We start from the raw sequence: 15,606 nt of genomic DNA, 5'->3' as shown, positions 1-15,606 counted from the left end.
CAATCAGATGGCATTTATAAAAATCTGTCTTTGCTGGAAGTTTCTCAAAAGACCAAACTGAAAATTCTAAATGTAAAGAAGTACCAGAAATTGAGACGATAACATCGTGTTCACCAATTAAGATGACATGGAATCTATACTAAGTAAAAAACCCTCCTAACTGTTACATTAAAAATCCTTTGTGACAATCAAAACAGCAATTTGAGCACTAAAAAAAAAAAAATGGTCGATCATTCCTCTGAATTAATAACATGCTATCTCACGTGGAATAAAAACCCAGTCAAAACCAAACCTCAGAACTTCTCTAATGCAGGCATCAGCAACTAACAGTACAGTGTGACCTTATTGCTGTAACCCTCATCCTTCATTAGCTGCTATATCCCAGAGTTAGTAATTGCTTGTGAAATCACTTCATAATTTAGGGCCCAATCTTGCAAACTCAACTGTGAATGTTTCAATTACTCCAATTTAGGGCATGCAAGCTTAGGCTCTTAACAATGAAAGCTCATTGGGGCTGGAATCCGTTGAATCTGTTTTAAGCACTACGCTCTTGTAGGGCAATATGTGAACAGTAATATGAACAATACCAATATTTACTAAAAAAGCCAAATCCAGCCCTGGTTTAAGTGGTGTAAGTCTACTAAAGGCAACAGAGCAGTGCCTGCTTATACTAGGGCTGAATTTGGCCCAAAAGTTGGAAACCTCTTAAAAATCAATATAAAGACTTAATATTCATCCCCCTTGTTTACTTGTATGCAAAAATCTAAAGCCAACCATCCAAAAGAGATAAAGGTGACATTAAAGCTACATAGCATTCACTATGGAGTTCACTTTGCAAGGCAAACGCAACATCTAAAAAACAAAAAACAAAAAACATGATTTTAAAAAATTACCTGAATAAGTAATCTCTTTTTCCATAGCCCTGGCTAGTTTAAGATGTGAGCCTACCAAATGCTATATATTATATACATTTTACATTTACAAATATACATTTAATATACTTTTAATTTTAACATACACTTTACAAATAGTAATAAAATATATTTGGATGTTGTATTATTCTGAGGGATGTTTACGTTAATTTCTGAACCAGTCACTGGATAAATCTCGTAACCAGGTGTACAGGAACTATGCTCTAGACAGGCACGGAGGAACTTGGTATGATTAAACTAGGGGGTTATTTAATATTTGTATTGAAACACATCTAGAGGCCCCACCGTGCTAGGGGCTAGACACACAATGAAAAGGACACATATACTTTTGGTGCACAATTCATGCTTCTGCCTTGACATGTTCTTTCCTTCTCAGTGATCTTGCATCATAATGTGTCAGATCATTCCCCCTCTAGTTATCAGCGTATAGACCTCCCCTTTGAACACCACATGGCTGTGACAGAGGCATGGAAGCATCCCATGCTATGATCCTAGCACTGTGGGGAGAGGAAAACGCGTTTCTCGCCTAGACGAGTGGCATGCTGCTCTTGCTCAGCACACAGAAGCGCAAAGCCTGCTCTGCTAGTTTTTTCATCAGTGCGAGAAGAGGAAAGAGCGGGAAGGCCTAAGTAAGAACGTGGAATGCTTAAGCACAATGTGCCTCCAAGCATCACGCTGCAGTGCAACAACCACAGATCTCAGCAGGAAAACCATGTAATTTACTGTAGTTCCTCCTTAGAGTAAGTTAGTCTTCCACCGGCCCTGCTCCTCCAACTCTGTCCCATGTTCACTGTACCAGCACCCCTCTGAGCCCCAGAGCCTTTTCACTCTCTTCCTCCAAATCATTACCAGCATCCATTAGACCCAGTCTTCCAAAATCCTCATCTCAATCAACATCTTCTTCCCATCATCAGTGGTTCTCCAACTCAGGTCCCCACAGCCCTCCAAGAAATCCATCTCTCCCCACATTCTACTTAGCACCAGCAGCCAAAGTCCTAGCCCCCACCCCATGATGTTCAGTACTGCCTGTCGTTCTCCTTTCCCCTTACCTTCACACAGAGTGGGCATAACCTCATCCTTCATGGTAGCATTCTTAAACCCGAAACACAGATTCCATATGGGCAGATGGGGCATTGGTGCCTAGTTCCAATAAACTGCTTTCAAATTCCCATCTTAAGTGTCCTGACCGACACTACACAGTGGGTCAGTGGTAAAGGAAGAAAAAGACTAAGATTCCTGGCTCCCAGGCCTCTGCTCTAACCACTATGTAATACCACTTCCTTCATGATCTCTAAAGAGTATGAGAGCTGTCAGCAATGTGTGGAGAGAGGCTACAATTCATTGGTCTCTAAAAAGTTTCTGTAATATTAAAGAGGCAATGTCAAGTTAAATTTTAACAACTGACTAATTTTTAAAAATTCATGTTTCAACGGAGTCCCCTTCAAACAATTTGTCCTGAATTTTTTCCTTTTTTATCTTTTAATAAAAATATCACAGGAGTTTTTCTTCTCCCCTGTGGATGGTTAGAAGAGTCTTCCTAACAAACGACCATGGCCCCAACTTTGCAATTGGGGTTACACAGGAACAAGGCTCTGCCAATGCAAGACTGGGTCTTTTAATGGAAAAACAGCTGAGCTGACTACATGCAAAGTGCTGTCAAATGCACAAAGTAAACAAACAGGAAGAGTCTTTTTTTTACCACTTCTTTCAGTTATAGCCATCTTACGTGTCCACTTAGCTGTAGTACCTACACAATTTTCAGATACACATGTATTTCATGTTGGCAATGTCCCTATAACAGCCCTTTCTAGGAAGCTGAGTTAGTGTTAAACATCTCTTACTAGCTGTATGTACTTCGCCATTATACCTTACAATAAATGTAGAGGTTTTTCATCTAATTCGGATTAACTCATTCTGTTAGTTATGCTATCTGGCAAGGAGTGGCATATTACCTGCGTTATCTTTCTTCATTCCACAACAAGAGAACAGTGGGAACAGAATTATAGTTCCACTGCCAGTTAACAGAAAATGACACAGGACCGTGTGGGCCACTAAAGAAAATTGTCCTGGCGTAGCCTACAGATGGCTGGGCACCAAAAGGAGCAGAGATCAAGAAAAAAAAGCAGTTCACCCCGGACAACAGGTACTTCCACTGCACCTCTGTAAAGGATGCACTGGATAAAATCAGAACTGCAAACATATTAAAAAGCCTCCATTACCCGAGAAGCAGGGCACCAGGAAAAATGCACGGTCACGGAGGTTTTTTTTACATGGATTACTGGAAGAGATAGGAACCAAACTATATACTTTATCCAAAGACCACAGCAATAAGACAGATTTGGCCAACATTTAAAATGAAACATGAAATCCTGGCTCCATTGAAGTCAATGGCAAAACTCCTATTGACTGCAGTGAATCCAGTGTGTATCCAAAGTATATGGGCTCAGATCCTGAGTTCCCTATTAATTTTTCACTCAGTTGTCAATCGGTCCTTGCACTGAAGAACTCTCACTGAAATCAGGACTAATTAAAAACTATATAAAAAGCGTTAGGATTTGACCATTGGTTCTCTAACAGATTTACAAAGCATTACACTTCTTTATGAATAACTGTAGGACCCAATTCTCATTCTAGGATATTGGAATCCTAAAATGACAGATCTGAACAGCTCACCCTAGCTGAGTTTCATAAGCAGTTTTAAAAGAAAAAAAAAATCAAAGTTACTAAAAGCCCGAACTCATTTTGTATTCCAGTGGAGTTTATAGATAGAGTCAGTTAGTGGCTTTAATTATTGTTTTAAGAAAACAAACACTAACCGCACTCAGCACGATACAAGTCTTGTAGACTAATTATCCATGTTAAATGAAGACATTAGGATTCTTGCATATGTTTCACAAAACAAACTGAATAGAAGGTGACATGCTCCCCCAAAATGGATTTATTTCAATCAATTTCAGTGGCCTTAATTTGGGATTATTTCTGTTAGGTAGCAGGTCAAACCCCTTATCTCTACCAGGGAGACACAGGGAGGGGGGAATTATTTGATTTTTGTCAACTAGAATTTATTCTTCCATGTTCTAGAGCAGGATGTATTTACATTACCTGAACTATCTTGTCCATAAACCCCACAACACTATTTAAGGTCAAGACGTCTATTTCAGTCCATTTCATGCTGATTGCAAAATAAACAAAGTACTGACCCTATCTCCAATATTGTTTGCCCTGGCAATGGAGCTGTAAATCTTAACTTTGTGACGTGATTCCTCTATTAAAGACATCTGGGCTAGGGAAAATAATAGTCTCCTTACACAGATATCTGTCTGTATTTTCATTTTAGTTTCTGTTATTCAACTGAATAATTTCTTCATCTAATGGACAGTTTCTCCAAAGCCTGCCAAGACAGCCTAAAAAAGACTGACATAATGTGCCAAGGAGTTGAGGAAGCACCCTCCATCAAGATCAACAACTGTGAACTTGAAGTGGTGAACATGTTCACATACTTGGGGTCCACTATCACAGTCAACCTTTCATTTAAAACAAAACTCAACATCCGCATTGGAAAAGCCGCCACAACAATGTCTAGACTGAGCAAAAGGGATGGCAAAACAACAAACTGACAGAACACACAAAGATCTGTGTGCATCGTGCATAGGTTATCAGCACACTTTTGTAGGGGAGCGAGACAAGGACCTTATACTCTCATCAGGAAAAGAGGCTCAACAGCTTTCATATGCGTTGCCTTCATCAAATCTTTTGAATTTCCTGAAGGGAAAAAGTCATCAACACTGAGGTGCTCAAACAGGCCAGCATACAAACATTCCTCAAACAGAGATATCTCTGCTGGCTTGGGCATGCGTGCCGAATGAATGATGAGCGCATCCCAAAGGACATCCTCTATGGCGATTGTATGTGGCCCAGCCAGGCAGTCAGGAAGCGATTCTTTGAGATATTGTAGTCAGTGTGGATCCTTCTACACGTGCACACATGCATACAAGATCAGATTTGTTTTCCTTAATATCAGTGTCTGTTGGGGCCGCACACATGTGCCTTCCCATGCGTCCACACAAGAGGATAAAGGGCAGAGTAGCTCCAACAGTTCCCTCACAAGTCAAAGCCCATGGCAGCTTGGATGGAGGGCAGGTCATGGGATTCACACTGGTTGCAACATCTTGAAGAACACAGTTACTGGAGGGTAAGTAACCGTTCTTTCTTCTTAGAAAATGTGTCAGTGTGGAACCTGCTATAGAAAAGGGGAAAGTAGTATCTCCTCAGGATGTTGGGAAGAGGAGTTTCAGCTACGTCAGTCTAATAGTCACTGGAGTACCGCTCTCCCACATCTGGCATCCAGGCCCAATGCATAATGCTTGACAAAGGTCAGTGGATTACTCCGCGTCATCGCTTTGTAGATCTTGGAAACTGTCACATTTCTGAAGCAGGAGGAGGATGTTGCTTGAGGTCTGGTTGAGTGCGTCTTGATATTCAGCAGTTAAGGAACACCAGCCAATGGATGACGCAGCACAATACCAGGAAGATAGTCTTCAGAGCGAGGATGTGCAGGGAGCTGTCTCACAGAGAGGCTCCATGAGTCTCAGGAGAACTAATGAGGACCCAGGCAGGAGTAGGTTCTCTGCCCAGTAAGTGTGTTAATAGCCCACTGAGAAATTTTGACACCGTGGGATGAGAAAAGACTAAGCATGATTGTACAGATTGATGACAAGCTGAGAATGCAAACTAAACCTTAATAGAGCTGAACAAGAGGCTGGTCTGTTTTAAGTGTAATAAGTAGCTGAGGTTCCGATGTATCAAGGCCTGGTCTAAGTCCAAACCATGCTGGGCAGCCCATATCAAGAACCTCTTTTATTTAGATGAATATATTCTTCTAGCAAAGGTTTCCCTGCTATTTATCATGAGCCAAAGCCATCATCATGGGTAGGGTGTAGGAGCAGGAACTTGGAGCAAGGCAGAAAAACAGGTACCAGAAATAAACAGGGGTCTGGGATGAGGAGAGCAAGAACCAGGATCAGGCTGGGAGGAAGAAACCAGGACTCAAAGTAGGCAGGGACCATACCAGCAGGCAGCCAGGGATTCACCTAGATGGTCAGACAACTTCCTGGGCCTCTTCATGGGCGGGGCTCTTTGTGAGCTAGAGCTTCGCTAGCCCCCTTCTCCACTGGTTCAGAAGAGCTGCTGGGTGGCAGCCACGGTCTGATCACTGCCTGGGGACCCAAGGGCCCAGGTTCAAGGCCTGCAATCCTTCACAGAGGGGTTGGACTGCACTATAAGGTTAGCAGTTGGCATGAAGTGCCTTGCCTCACCTTGCCCCGCTGTACCTGGGAGTCATTGATCAAATTTTCCACAATTTTTTTTTTTTAAAGGAACATGCTTTATGATAAATAGTGAACATAAGATAGCCAAATAGGCTGAAAAAGACCAGTTATGGGTCTCAGAAGAGAGCAGTAGGTTGCACCTTCTGGGTTCTACCTCACTGCCCCAGGCAGTAAGGGGGAACTAAAGTAGGGTCACACCCTTTATGCCCTAACACAAAGAGGCAAAGGGCACATGCACGGCCCCAACAGACACTGCTAGTAAAAACAAAATCTAAGAGTCACATGTGCATCTACAGAGGGATCCACACTGACACATACTCAAAAACCAGACAATACAAAGCCCAGGGGGCAACGAAGAGAGATTGCAGAGAAAGGGAGAGTAATCACTCAGACAAAAGGCAGCAGAGAGATCAAAAAAACAGGAATAGAGAAATATCGCAGGTAGGTGTCAAAAGTGGATAGAACACCTATGTCCCATCACAAACACAAACCCATAAAAATAAAGATGAAGCTAGAGGCTCTTCAGAACAAATAAGTCCATACTCCGGCACAAAAATGGCTAAGTGTTTGAACTGGAGTTCAAAAACCTGTATTATTAGCTCTCAAGCTGTATCCTTGAGAACACAAGCTAAGATTTGCACAGGATGCTTAACCATATCAGAACAAGTTTTATATCAGAAATGAGTCTCATTAAAATATATTTTTACTCTAACAGTTTTAAAATATTAATTCTATTACGTATAAAAATCAAATTTAAACATAAAATTTTAATATGAAATTCTTCTCCTTGCTAGATTTTCTGCATATAACAAGGAATAAAAAAATCCTATTAATATCTTTCTAGTCCTTTGGCATGTAATTACTTTAGGAGGGAAAAAAGTAGCACAAATTCCTCCTACAGCAAGAATCTTCCATTCAAACATACCTGCATTTCACAATCTGCTCGAAGATTAAGTTCTTCACAGCATTCCCTGGATACCCTCAAGAAGATATAATCCTTTGTTTTCTCTTCAATAGCTGCTTCATAAACCTTCTCTTTGGTTCCTTGGGTCTGTACTGACTTCTCTTTAGTGACTGGCAATAAATAAACAGCATTGACTTTGGTCATCACCAGCCGTCCAGCCAAAGTGTCTTCAGAAAGCGTTTCAGTGAGCTTAAAGCGGCCAAAAAGTTGTCCGTTTTGGGCATACTTTGCACCTCCGGATACACCAGTGAGCATGAAGCTTGCTACAATCTGCAATTGCACTTTTATGTTGAACCTAAATCAGAAAGTATAAAGTTAGTTCAGAAAAAGGATTTGATTTTAGAAATCAGGAGACAATGTTAATCAAATGCGTCCAAGTTCAGAGACACCACACATTCAAGATCCAACCCTACCTCCCTTTGGGCTGGTTTACACTGTGGGGGAGGATCGATCTAAGATACACAACTTCAGCTACTTGAATAGCATAGCTGAAGTCGACTAGCATAGCTTAGATCGATTTACCTCGGGTCCTCACGGTGCGGGATCGTCAGCCACAGCTCCCCCATCGACTCCACTACCGCCTCTCGCTCTGGTGGAGTTCCGGAGTCGACGGGGAGCGCGTTCAGGGATCGATTACTACCCGCCGATCCGGTGGGTAGTGAAGACATACCCTTACACTGAGTAATACCTTCTTTCACAGCAGTTCAATGGGACTGTGTAAGTAACTTTTCATTGTGAATAAGGGGGGCAGAATCTGGACTTGAGAAAGGGAAGTTTAAGCACAGTACCGTAGAACATACAAGAACGTTGTGCCTCCATTCAGAGAAGGCAGCTACAAATTCTGTTGATAAGAGAAAACTTCCCCTGCAAGCAGCTGCTCTGTCTGTAATGGCAGGTATGGCAGCCTTTTAAATGTTATTTAAGGACAACATGTACTTTAAGGGTAACAAATACTCAGTTTATTCAGAAAAAAAGATCTTCAGAGTTTCTTCTTTTGGCAAGTAAATCTGGTCCATGATTCTAAAACCCCACTACAAGCAAAGTGACAATGAGGTAGAGAAATTCTATAAAGGATAACACAATTGATATATTCTTTGCCATTGTCAAATTTATTCATTACAAAACAAATTTATTCATTACAAAACTCAAATTATATCTATATTAAATAAATTAGTAAAGATATAAAAAAGTGTAATTATACATTACCTTAGTGAAGGAAAACGATATATAATAAAAGGAAGGAATGCAATTGTAAACAAACGAAGTAACTGAACAGTACAAAAACATCTGAGGGAAACAGTGTCTATTTTGCTTCGGAATGGAATGTAACTAACATCAAAGGGTGGTTACAAGCAGTAACATGGCTGAAGGTTTTAAAAAGGTGCTCTAAATAGAACCAAATCCTGCAATTTTTACTCAGGGAAAACTCTGCCCGAAGTCAATGAGAGTTTTACGTGAGTAACGTCTGCAGCATTTTTCTCGCAGCAATGAAAAGTTATTTTAATATCTTGTAAGCTTACGATATATTCATGAATTGACTACATCGTATTCTTTAAGGACATATACACAGATCCAGAACAGAATATAGTTCCTATTCGTTCTGTACACCCTATTCTAGGTGCAGATCAGAGAAGGCAGGCTGCCATCTTGAGAGGAGCAAAGGGCTATTATACCCTCATAGTTTAACAGATTCTTTTAAAACTTTATGACATTAGAAGCAAAGACGAATAAATAATGAGAATGGATCTATTGTAAATGAAGGATTAATATCTAACATATCACATGCCTAACCACATAGGGCATCTGTGCACAAAGCTCCCACTGGCAGTGAGTTCTTTCTGTTCTAACATTTAGCCATGACTACCCCACACCGCATTCACAGTAGAAGTAGCAAATCCACTCTTTGTATTTACACGTCTTAAAAAAATCATATACATTAAAGCTAAAAATGACCTATTAGCCTGTCTTGTCCTTCTCTTTTCTAAAGGACAATGATCCAATACATTTTATAGTTCTTTCTTCATCCTGGTTCCTAAATGTGCCAAGTAACAGAGCTTCAGCCATTCCCATGGAAGTGTATTACACACACTCATACCTATCTCAATGTCAGCAAGTTTAACCTAATATTTTGCAATGAGTTACAGGGGAATACATCAATGAAAGTAGAAGGGATGCAGAATACATTGCTTTCCACTAAAATGAGCAGTGATCTTTTTATCATGTGAAATGGACAACTTTCTATTGTTGTGTGTTGTCTCCATGATGCTTTCCACATTTATGCTGACTTGTTCAATCCATTCAGCTTCCTTCCAACCATTCCTGGTAAACTATTAAAAGTGCATATGTAATACTATTTAATCCATTGTAAAAGAAAATCTTTACTACAATGTATCACAGTCCCAAACTAGTACCAAATCAAACCAGTTTCAGTTCTCTTCTGTGCATGGTAAATGCCTATTAAACCCATGAAAGATTTTTGTTCACATCTGATAAGTCTTTTTGCTTAAATGAAAACTGCAAGTCTGTCTCCTTGTGGTGGTATTTCATTCTCTGTATAACAGGTATACTAAGACACACAAACATCCCTGGCAAATAAGCAATGCAATGAACTAAGATGATTTTTGGCTTGACAGGGACACAAATTTACTTTCTTCATCATCAGTATACTTAAGATAATTGTAATAGCTACTAAGGAATTTGCAGTAAAAGTGATCATTTAGTTTACCTCAAAGCATGAATTCAGCAGACCATGACTGAAATTAAAATAAATTCCTTCCACTTTCTAAAAACATTTAAGAAAAAGCATGCAAGACTGTTTCCTTGTCAACTTATAATATATAATTCTGAATTCTCTATTAGTCAGTTACATATGTTAATTCCATTCAGATGACTGATGCAATATTGTGTTAAATGTATATAAACCTCAGTAACGTTTAAAATCTCATTATCATCAGTCAGATATCAGGTGGCAGTATAATGTTTTTATTTAATCACAGCTTTCGCTAACTTGAATCAATTTAAAACAGTCCATGTTATTACACATATATTAGTTGAATAACTATATTACTGCTATTCTGAGACATGCCACTCTTTACTGCATCATCTTAAGTGGCTACATTGGTTCTAATCTACTGATTAGAACCTTCTTCTCCAGATTATTAAATTATTTCCATTGACTAGGGAGACACCCTCTGGTGAGCTATTCAACTACCAAATCCTCTAGTACTCAAGCACTACACTTCCTTCATTCACTCCCCCTTTCCTTCTTAGATTGAACATGAGCACACTCCATGTTCATGCTTAATAAGATTTAACTAGATGAACCTCACTCCCCAAGCAAAAGATCAGAATCAGACCAATTAAAAAGATCACTTTGGACTTGCATTGCACTGTCCTTTCAAAAGTTTGTTTCTATAAATGGATGAATTAAGCCTCTGAACATCCCTGTAAAGTCAGGAAGTATTTTACAGATTGTGAAACTGAGGCACAAGGAGGTTAACTGCCACATTTTTTTAAGTGACCTCTAATTTTGGGTGTTCAACTTTAAATACCAAGGGCCTGATTTTCAGAGGGGATGAACTGAAGTTCCTGACTTCAACTGTTGACCTGGACAGTCAGCACTTCTGAAAATTAGGTCATAGGTGTCTAAAGTTAGGCACACAAGAATGGAGCACCCAAAATTAAAGGTCACGTTTGAAAGAGCAAGCCTTAGCCATCTGCCCAATGTAACACTCCAAAACAGGGGTGAAAGCAGCAACACAACTCAGGTTTCTTGACTCCCAGTCCAATGCTCCCTATCCTAGTGTATTAATTACTAAGCCACTGTAATGCTCATAGCTACCATTTGCTTTACTGTAGACTCTTTCAAATAGTACATCATGATGCTTTTCTAAGAGGAAATAAACTCCTTAGTCTCCCAAACAACTTACCACAAAAAATAAAATAAAATATATATATCTATATATGTCTATATATATATTTTTGAGGTTTCTCTCATATTTGACATCATTTTTCTGGGTTACACAATGGATGCTTTCACGCTAACACTTAAAGATCTGATGTTCAGCTAATCAGAAATGCAAGTCCAATTAACACTTTTTAGTGTGCTCTCGCATAAACACTTTACCACAAAAGCCATAATTAATTTTTGAGAGTTCTTATACTGTAAATTCAAGCTTTGTGTAATTTTAGAAATACTTATTCTTCACTGAGAGACGAACTCTCAGGTGGTGAGAAAAACTAAGTTGGAGTTTCATTTGAAACTTCAGCTGTCTTAGTCATCATGCCACCTCAAAACTTTTGTAGTGTTTGATTTACTTCTTTCTCTCAGATTTTTCTGGGCAGCATGAAGCTGGAGACAAACAGAGTAAAAACGAACAGGGAAAATCTATCAGCCAAAATCTCAGCAAATCCTAACAGCAAATCTGCCCAATATTCCAACCTTCTTAGCAATGTTATAAAATTTCAACATAATTATGCTTCTATTTCTAATTAGCTAGGAAAAAGGTTATTGTCTATATTTACATCACAAAAGTTTAGGACTTACCAGATCATAGCCCAACCACTGCCAATGGAGACTACAGCCCCCCAAAAGACCAAATATCCCATAGAGAATATGTCTCTGTGTGCCAGTGTTTTAAAAGGTTCAATGTGGCGTTTAACATTCATGTGTGTAAGTTCCACAGAGGGCATGCACAGCAGCATTTTACTACTTAGTGGCACAGTGCAATATGCAGTAATGGCTGATGAACTCAGGGCCCAATTCAGCAAAAATACATTGACCTTCCATGAAAGCCAATATGGTGAGGCTTCTGCAAACTTCAGTGAAACCCTGGTCTACAATTTGGATAGCAAAAAATGTACTGCATGAGTACAAAATAGTGTGAGCCGCAATTATTTAACCTCTCAGATTCACTAGTGAATGTTTTTTACGGCACTTAGGTATTATGTATTATTATTATTATTAGTCTGCTTTCTTTTTTAATGTCAGAGTGAGAAAGATGATGACGTTAAATCCTCAAAAATTACAGGAAAGGCCCAAATTTCCACCAGATCATATTAGAGCTTGGCCTGCACATTTGCTTGTTCATACAAAGCCCACATTTGCATATGGAAATCAGAGTGTTGGCTTATTTATTCTAACCTTTATTGCCCGTTTCCTACTCTAAGCACGTTAAGTAATTATCTAAAATAAAATTTTTCATCAACATTGCAATAAACACAACTTACACATAAAGCTCACCAAGACCTTCCCAACCCCACCAGAGACTCCCTTGCGACAGTCAATTAAAGATGCTTTCCCATGCCATTGCAACCTCTTCCACATAACACCTTTCAGCACTTGTCCTCTGGCCCTCCAAGGAAAGTTTGGGACAAGCATTGCAATTTGCAGTGTGCCGTAAAGGTCACAACAAATAAAAAATAAAAAAATAAGCCAGGCTCAAAATCAAGGCTAGGAACAAGAACCAGAGTGCTGAATCCTTCACCAAGAATGCCTGCAACCAACATTCTCCTGCTTATAGTGAGGGCTGTTAGCTCAAGTGCTGGAGATGACCACATCCGCTATAGGATCACAAGGAGAGAGGCACTCTCGCAGGCAGACAGAAACAAACCATTTAGGGTGTCATAGATCAAAACCAACACTATGAATTTGACCTGGAAATCAACTGGTAGCCAGTGCAGATTTTGGAGTATGGATTATGTGCTCCATGAGGGAAACTCTGCTTAGTAATAATCAGCTGGCTCAATTCTACACCAGCTGCAGCTTCCAAAAGGCTTCTGCATATAGGCCTATGCAGAGCACACTGCATAATCCACCTTTAGCTGAAAAAATGCGCATGTGCACACAAACAGGTGCATTCTGAGCTCAAAATTGAAGGTGTCACTACTGAAAAATTAGCCCGAAGGGCAACATTTGATTTAAAGCAAGCACCACCAGGAAGCTGGTGATTCCATTGTGTCATCAATTCACCAAGTTGTATCTAAGTATTGCAGGGGTCTCGATACAGCAGGTGTGGTGTTACTTGCTGCATATGAAGCCATAAAGTGGCCTCAAGTTTTAACCTTCGCTCTGCCTTTTCTTGTGCATGTTCAGGCCTATCACATCATTTTCAAATCATGTACACCGCCACCTTCTAAATGGGATCAATTAGGGGCTAATGAAAGTGAGGAACCAGCAGTACTGCTTAACCCAACAATGCACTGTAACCATGGACTGCAAATTATTCCAATCCTGGACCTCTCTTGAGACACCCTGTTGACAATCAGCTGTTTTATGATCTGTACAAATATACTAGAGGCTAGCAAGATCCACAACAATCACCACTTGTGACCTAAGGCACATGGGATCACAGGTGTGTAGAAGTTTGACCCAGTGTATTAAAAGGGTTTGACTATAACATAATTTAATCAAAAGAAGACGATTTCTATCATCAATTCTACCAAACAGAAGACACTTAAAAAACATGTATAGAACTTATGTTTATTAATCCACTGAACAGAAAGTCATGCAATATAAATAATTTATTGCAGTACCAAATTATCCAAAAGTGAAGCATCATGTATTGGAATGTACTCGTTATTCCACCGTTTGTACATGCAAGCTGCTCTTTTGTCTTCCAAGAGATGTTGGCAACGTAAATTTTCAACATGAATATTAACATAGTAAAAACATTATTTATTTGTTGTTTGTTTCACTGTTTTCTCTAAGTCTGATCTTGGTTTAAAAGCCTTGAAAGATAAACCTCCATAAAAATACGTGTGATGGAGGTCAGCAAGAGGGAATCTGTTAGTTTGCTGAAAACAACATCATGTAGAAGCAAATTCTTTGTATGTTAAATTCCAGCTCCCCAAGAGAGGAGAGCTATGACTAGGTATATTCAGTGAACTGGTTCAAGTTTACTATCACTTTTACCAGATATGAAAGCAATATGAATAGATACTGTTTTCCTGCTTCAAAAAAGTCTCCTTCAATAATAGTACATATTATTAATATTCTTAAATGACCACTGCATAATTCGATTAAACTCCTGACTACGTTCGGAGGCACAGTGCTCTTCAGAAGGCATTCTTGTATTGGTATATACAAGATTTTACTTGCTACCACATCAAGTTAAGGGGGAAATGATGCCAATAAGAGTTCTTGATCTAGGGGTATGTCACCTTAAAAGATTTTCATACCATACAAGTGAAAGTGAGATCATTAATCACAAATGTCAAAATAGAAAAATGGTCCAGTATAGCACGACTATGAACCTGGAACGTGTACTTTATTTTTCCACGTGCATCCTTCTCATATGTCTAATGGTGCTGGACAGCACATATATAACGACGAAGAATATTTCTGACACAAAAAAATAGAGTCTACATTATGTGCCAATCTTACACTTGTAAAGCTATTACTCATTCTGCCTGTTTAGCAAATAGTAGGTAAAGGATCAGCTCTCCAAAGCAGTTATTCTAGATGTGCACGTGTGCAACAGAAATCCGGATCTGGCCCACCATGACATAAGGAGGATTCAAAAGTTTTCTTAAACCTGCAATCATCTATAGAGAAGAATGGTAATATTTTTCTCTTCTGAACCCCCTTTTTATTTGAAGCTGTCACAGATAACTGAACTGTAACAGACTCTCTTTTTTGGCAAGGGAACAGAAATATTCTAAATTGCCCCTGCTGTCCTCAACATTGTTTGGTATTTAGGGAGCTAGAAGAAGAAGAAAAACTAACCTCAGGACCCTAGGAAAATACAGTACATTTGAGGTTAGTGTGTCTAACCCTAACCAAAGGTTAATGAAGACATCTCTTTATCTTCACAGCCATTTATTTCTACAGTATATATTTCCATTCTCCTCTATGAAGAGGTAAGATTTCAAGACTCATATCCACTCTTAAGATGTAAGAAGGTTTAATGGCTAACCTGTTAGCCCTTTCAAGACCAGTCAGAGAAGTGCAATTACAATGAAAGGGTGACATCCTAATCATTTTTAGTAGGACAGCAACAATCACTTAAGACAGAATTTTGTAAAAGTATTACTTACTTGCTGACTTCCTTATACTGTGCTATTTCCTCAATATAAAGGAGGTCATGCAACCGTGACTGATAGTTGGTCTTGGTCAATGATTTGTCCAGGACAGACTGTGTAAACAGCTGGTCAGCAGATAGAGGAATTTGGTATCTGATAAGAAGGCTCTTCTCCAATTCAGTAGTTTCATTAGGCTCAAAATCTACAATAGTCTTAGAAGTAGAATCCCAACGCTTAGCTGTAGTTAGTAACTGTTGCCGTGCATGCATCAGGTATTCAAGATCTGCATGTGGAGATACAAACAGGGACAAGACTTCAGTTCAAATTCTCCAAGATAATTTTCCACACTTTGATCACATGT

At 39.3% G+C, this 15,606-nt stretch overlaps 1 protein-coding gene across 3 annotated transcripts in view; it reads right to left on the bottom strand.

Annotated features, from left to right (window-relative positions):
- Positions 1 to 15,606, bottom strand: part of HELZ (helicase with zinc finger) — a 139,442-nt gene that overhangs the window by 83,075 nt on the left and 40,761 nt on the right. For all 3 annotated transcript variants that reach the window (XM_034789686.1, XM_034789687.1, XM_034789688.1), the window contains 2 exons: positions 15,261 to 15,528; positions 7,185 to 7,518 (listed from right to left, as the gene is read on the bottom strand). In XM_034789686.1, coding sequence (XP_034645577.1) covers positions 7,185 to 7,518; positions 15,261 to 15,528 — 602 coding nt within the window. The remainder of the gene's footprint in view (positions 1 to 7,184; positions 7,519 to 15,260; positions 15,529 to 15,606) is intronic.

The sequence above is a fragment of the Trachemys scripta genome, chromosome 14 (genome assembly GCF_013100865.1).
Source record: "Trachemys scripta elegans isolate TJP31775 chromosome 14, CAS_Tse_1.0, whole genome shotgun sequence".
NCBI lineage: Eukaryota > Metazoa > Chordata > Testudines > Emydidae > Trachemys > Trachemys scripta.
The sequence above is the reverse complement of the archived record's forward strand: the minus strand, read 5'-3'. Positions and strand labels throughout refer to the sequence as shown.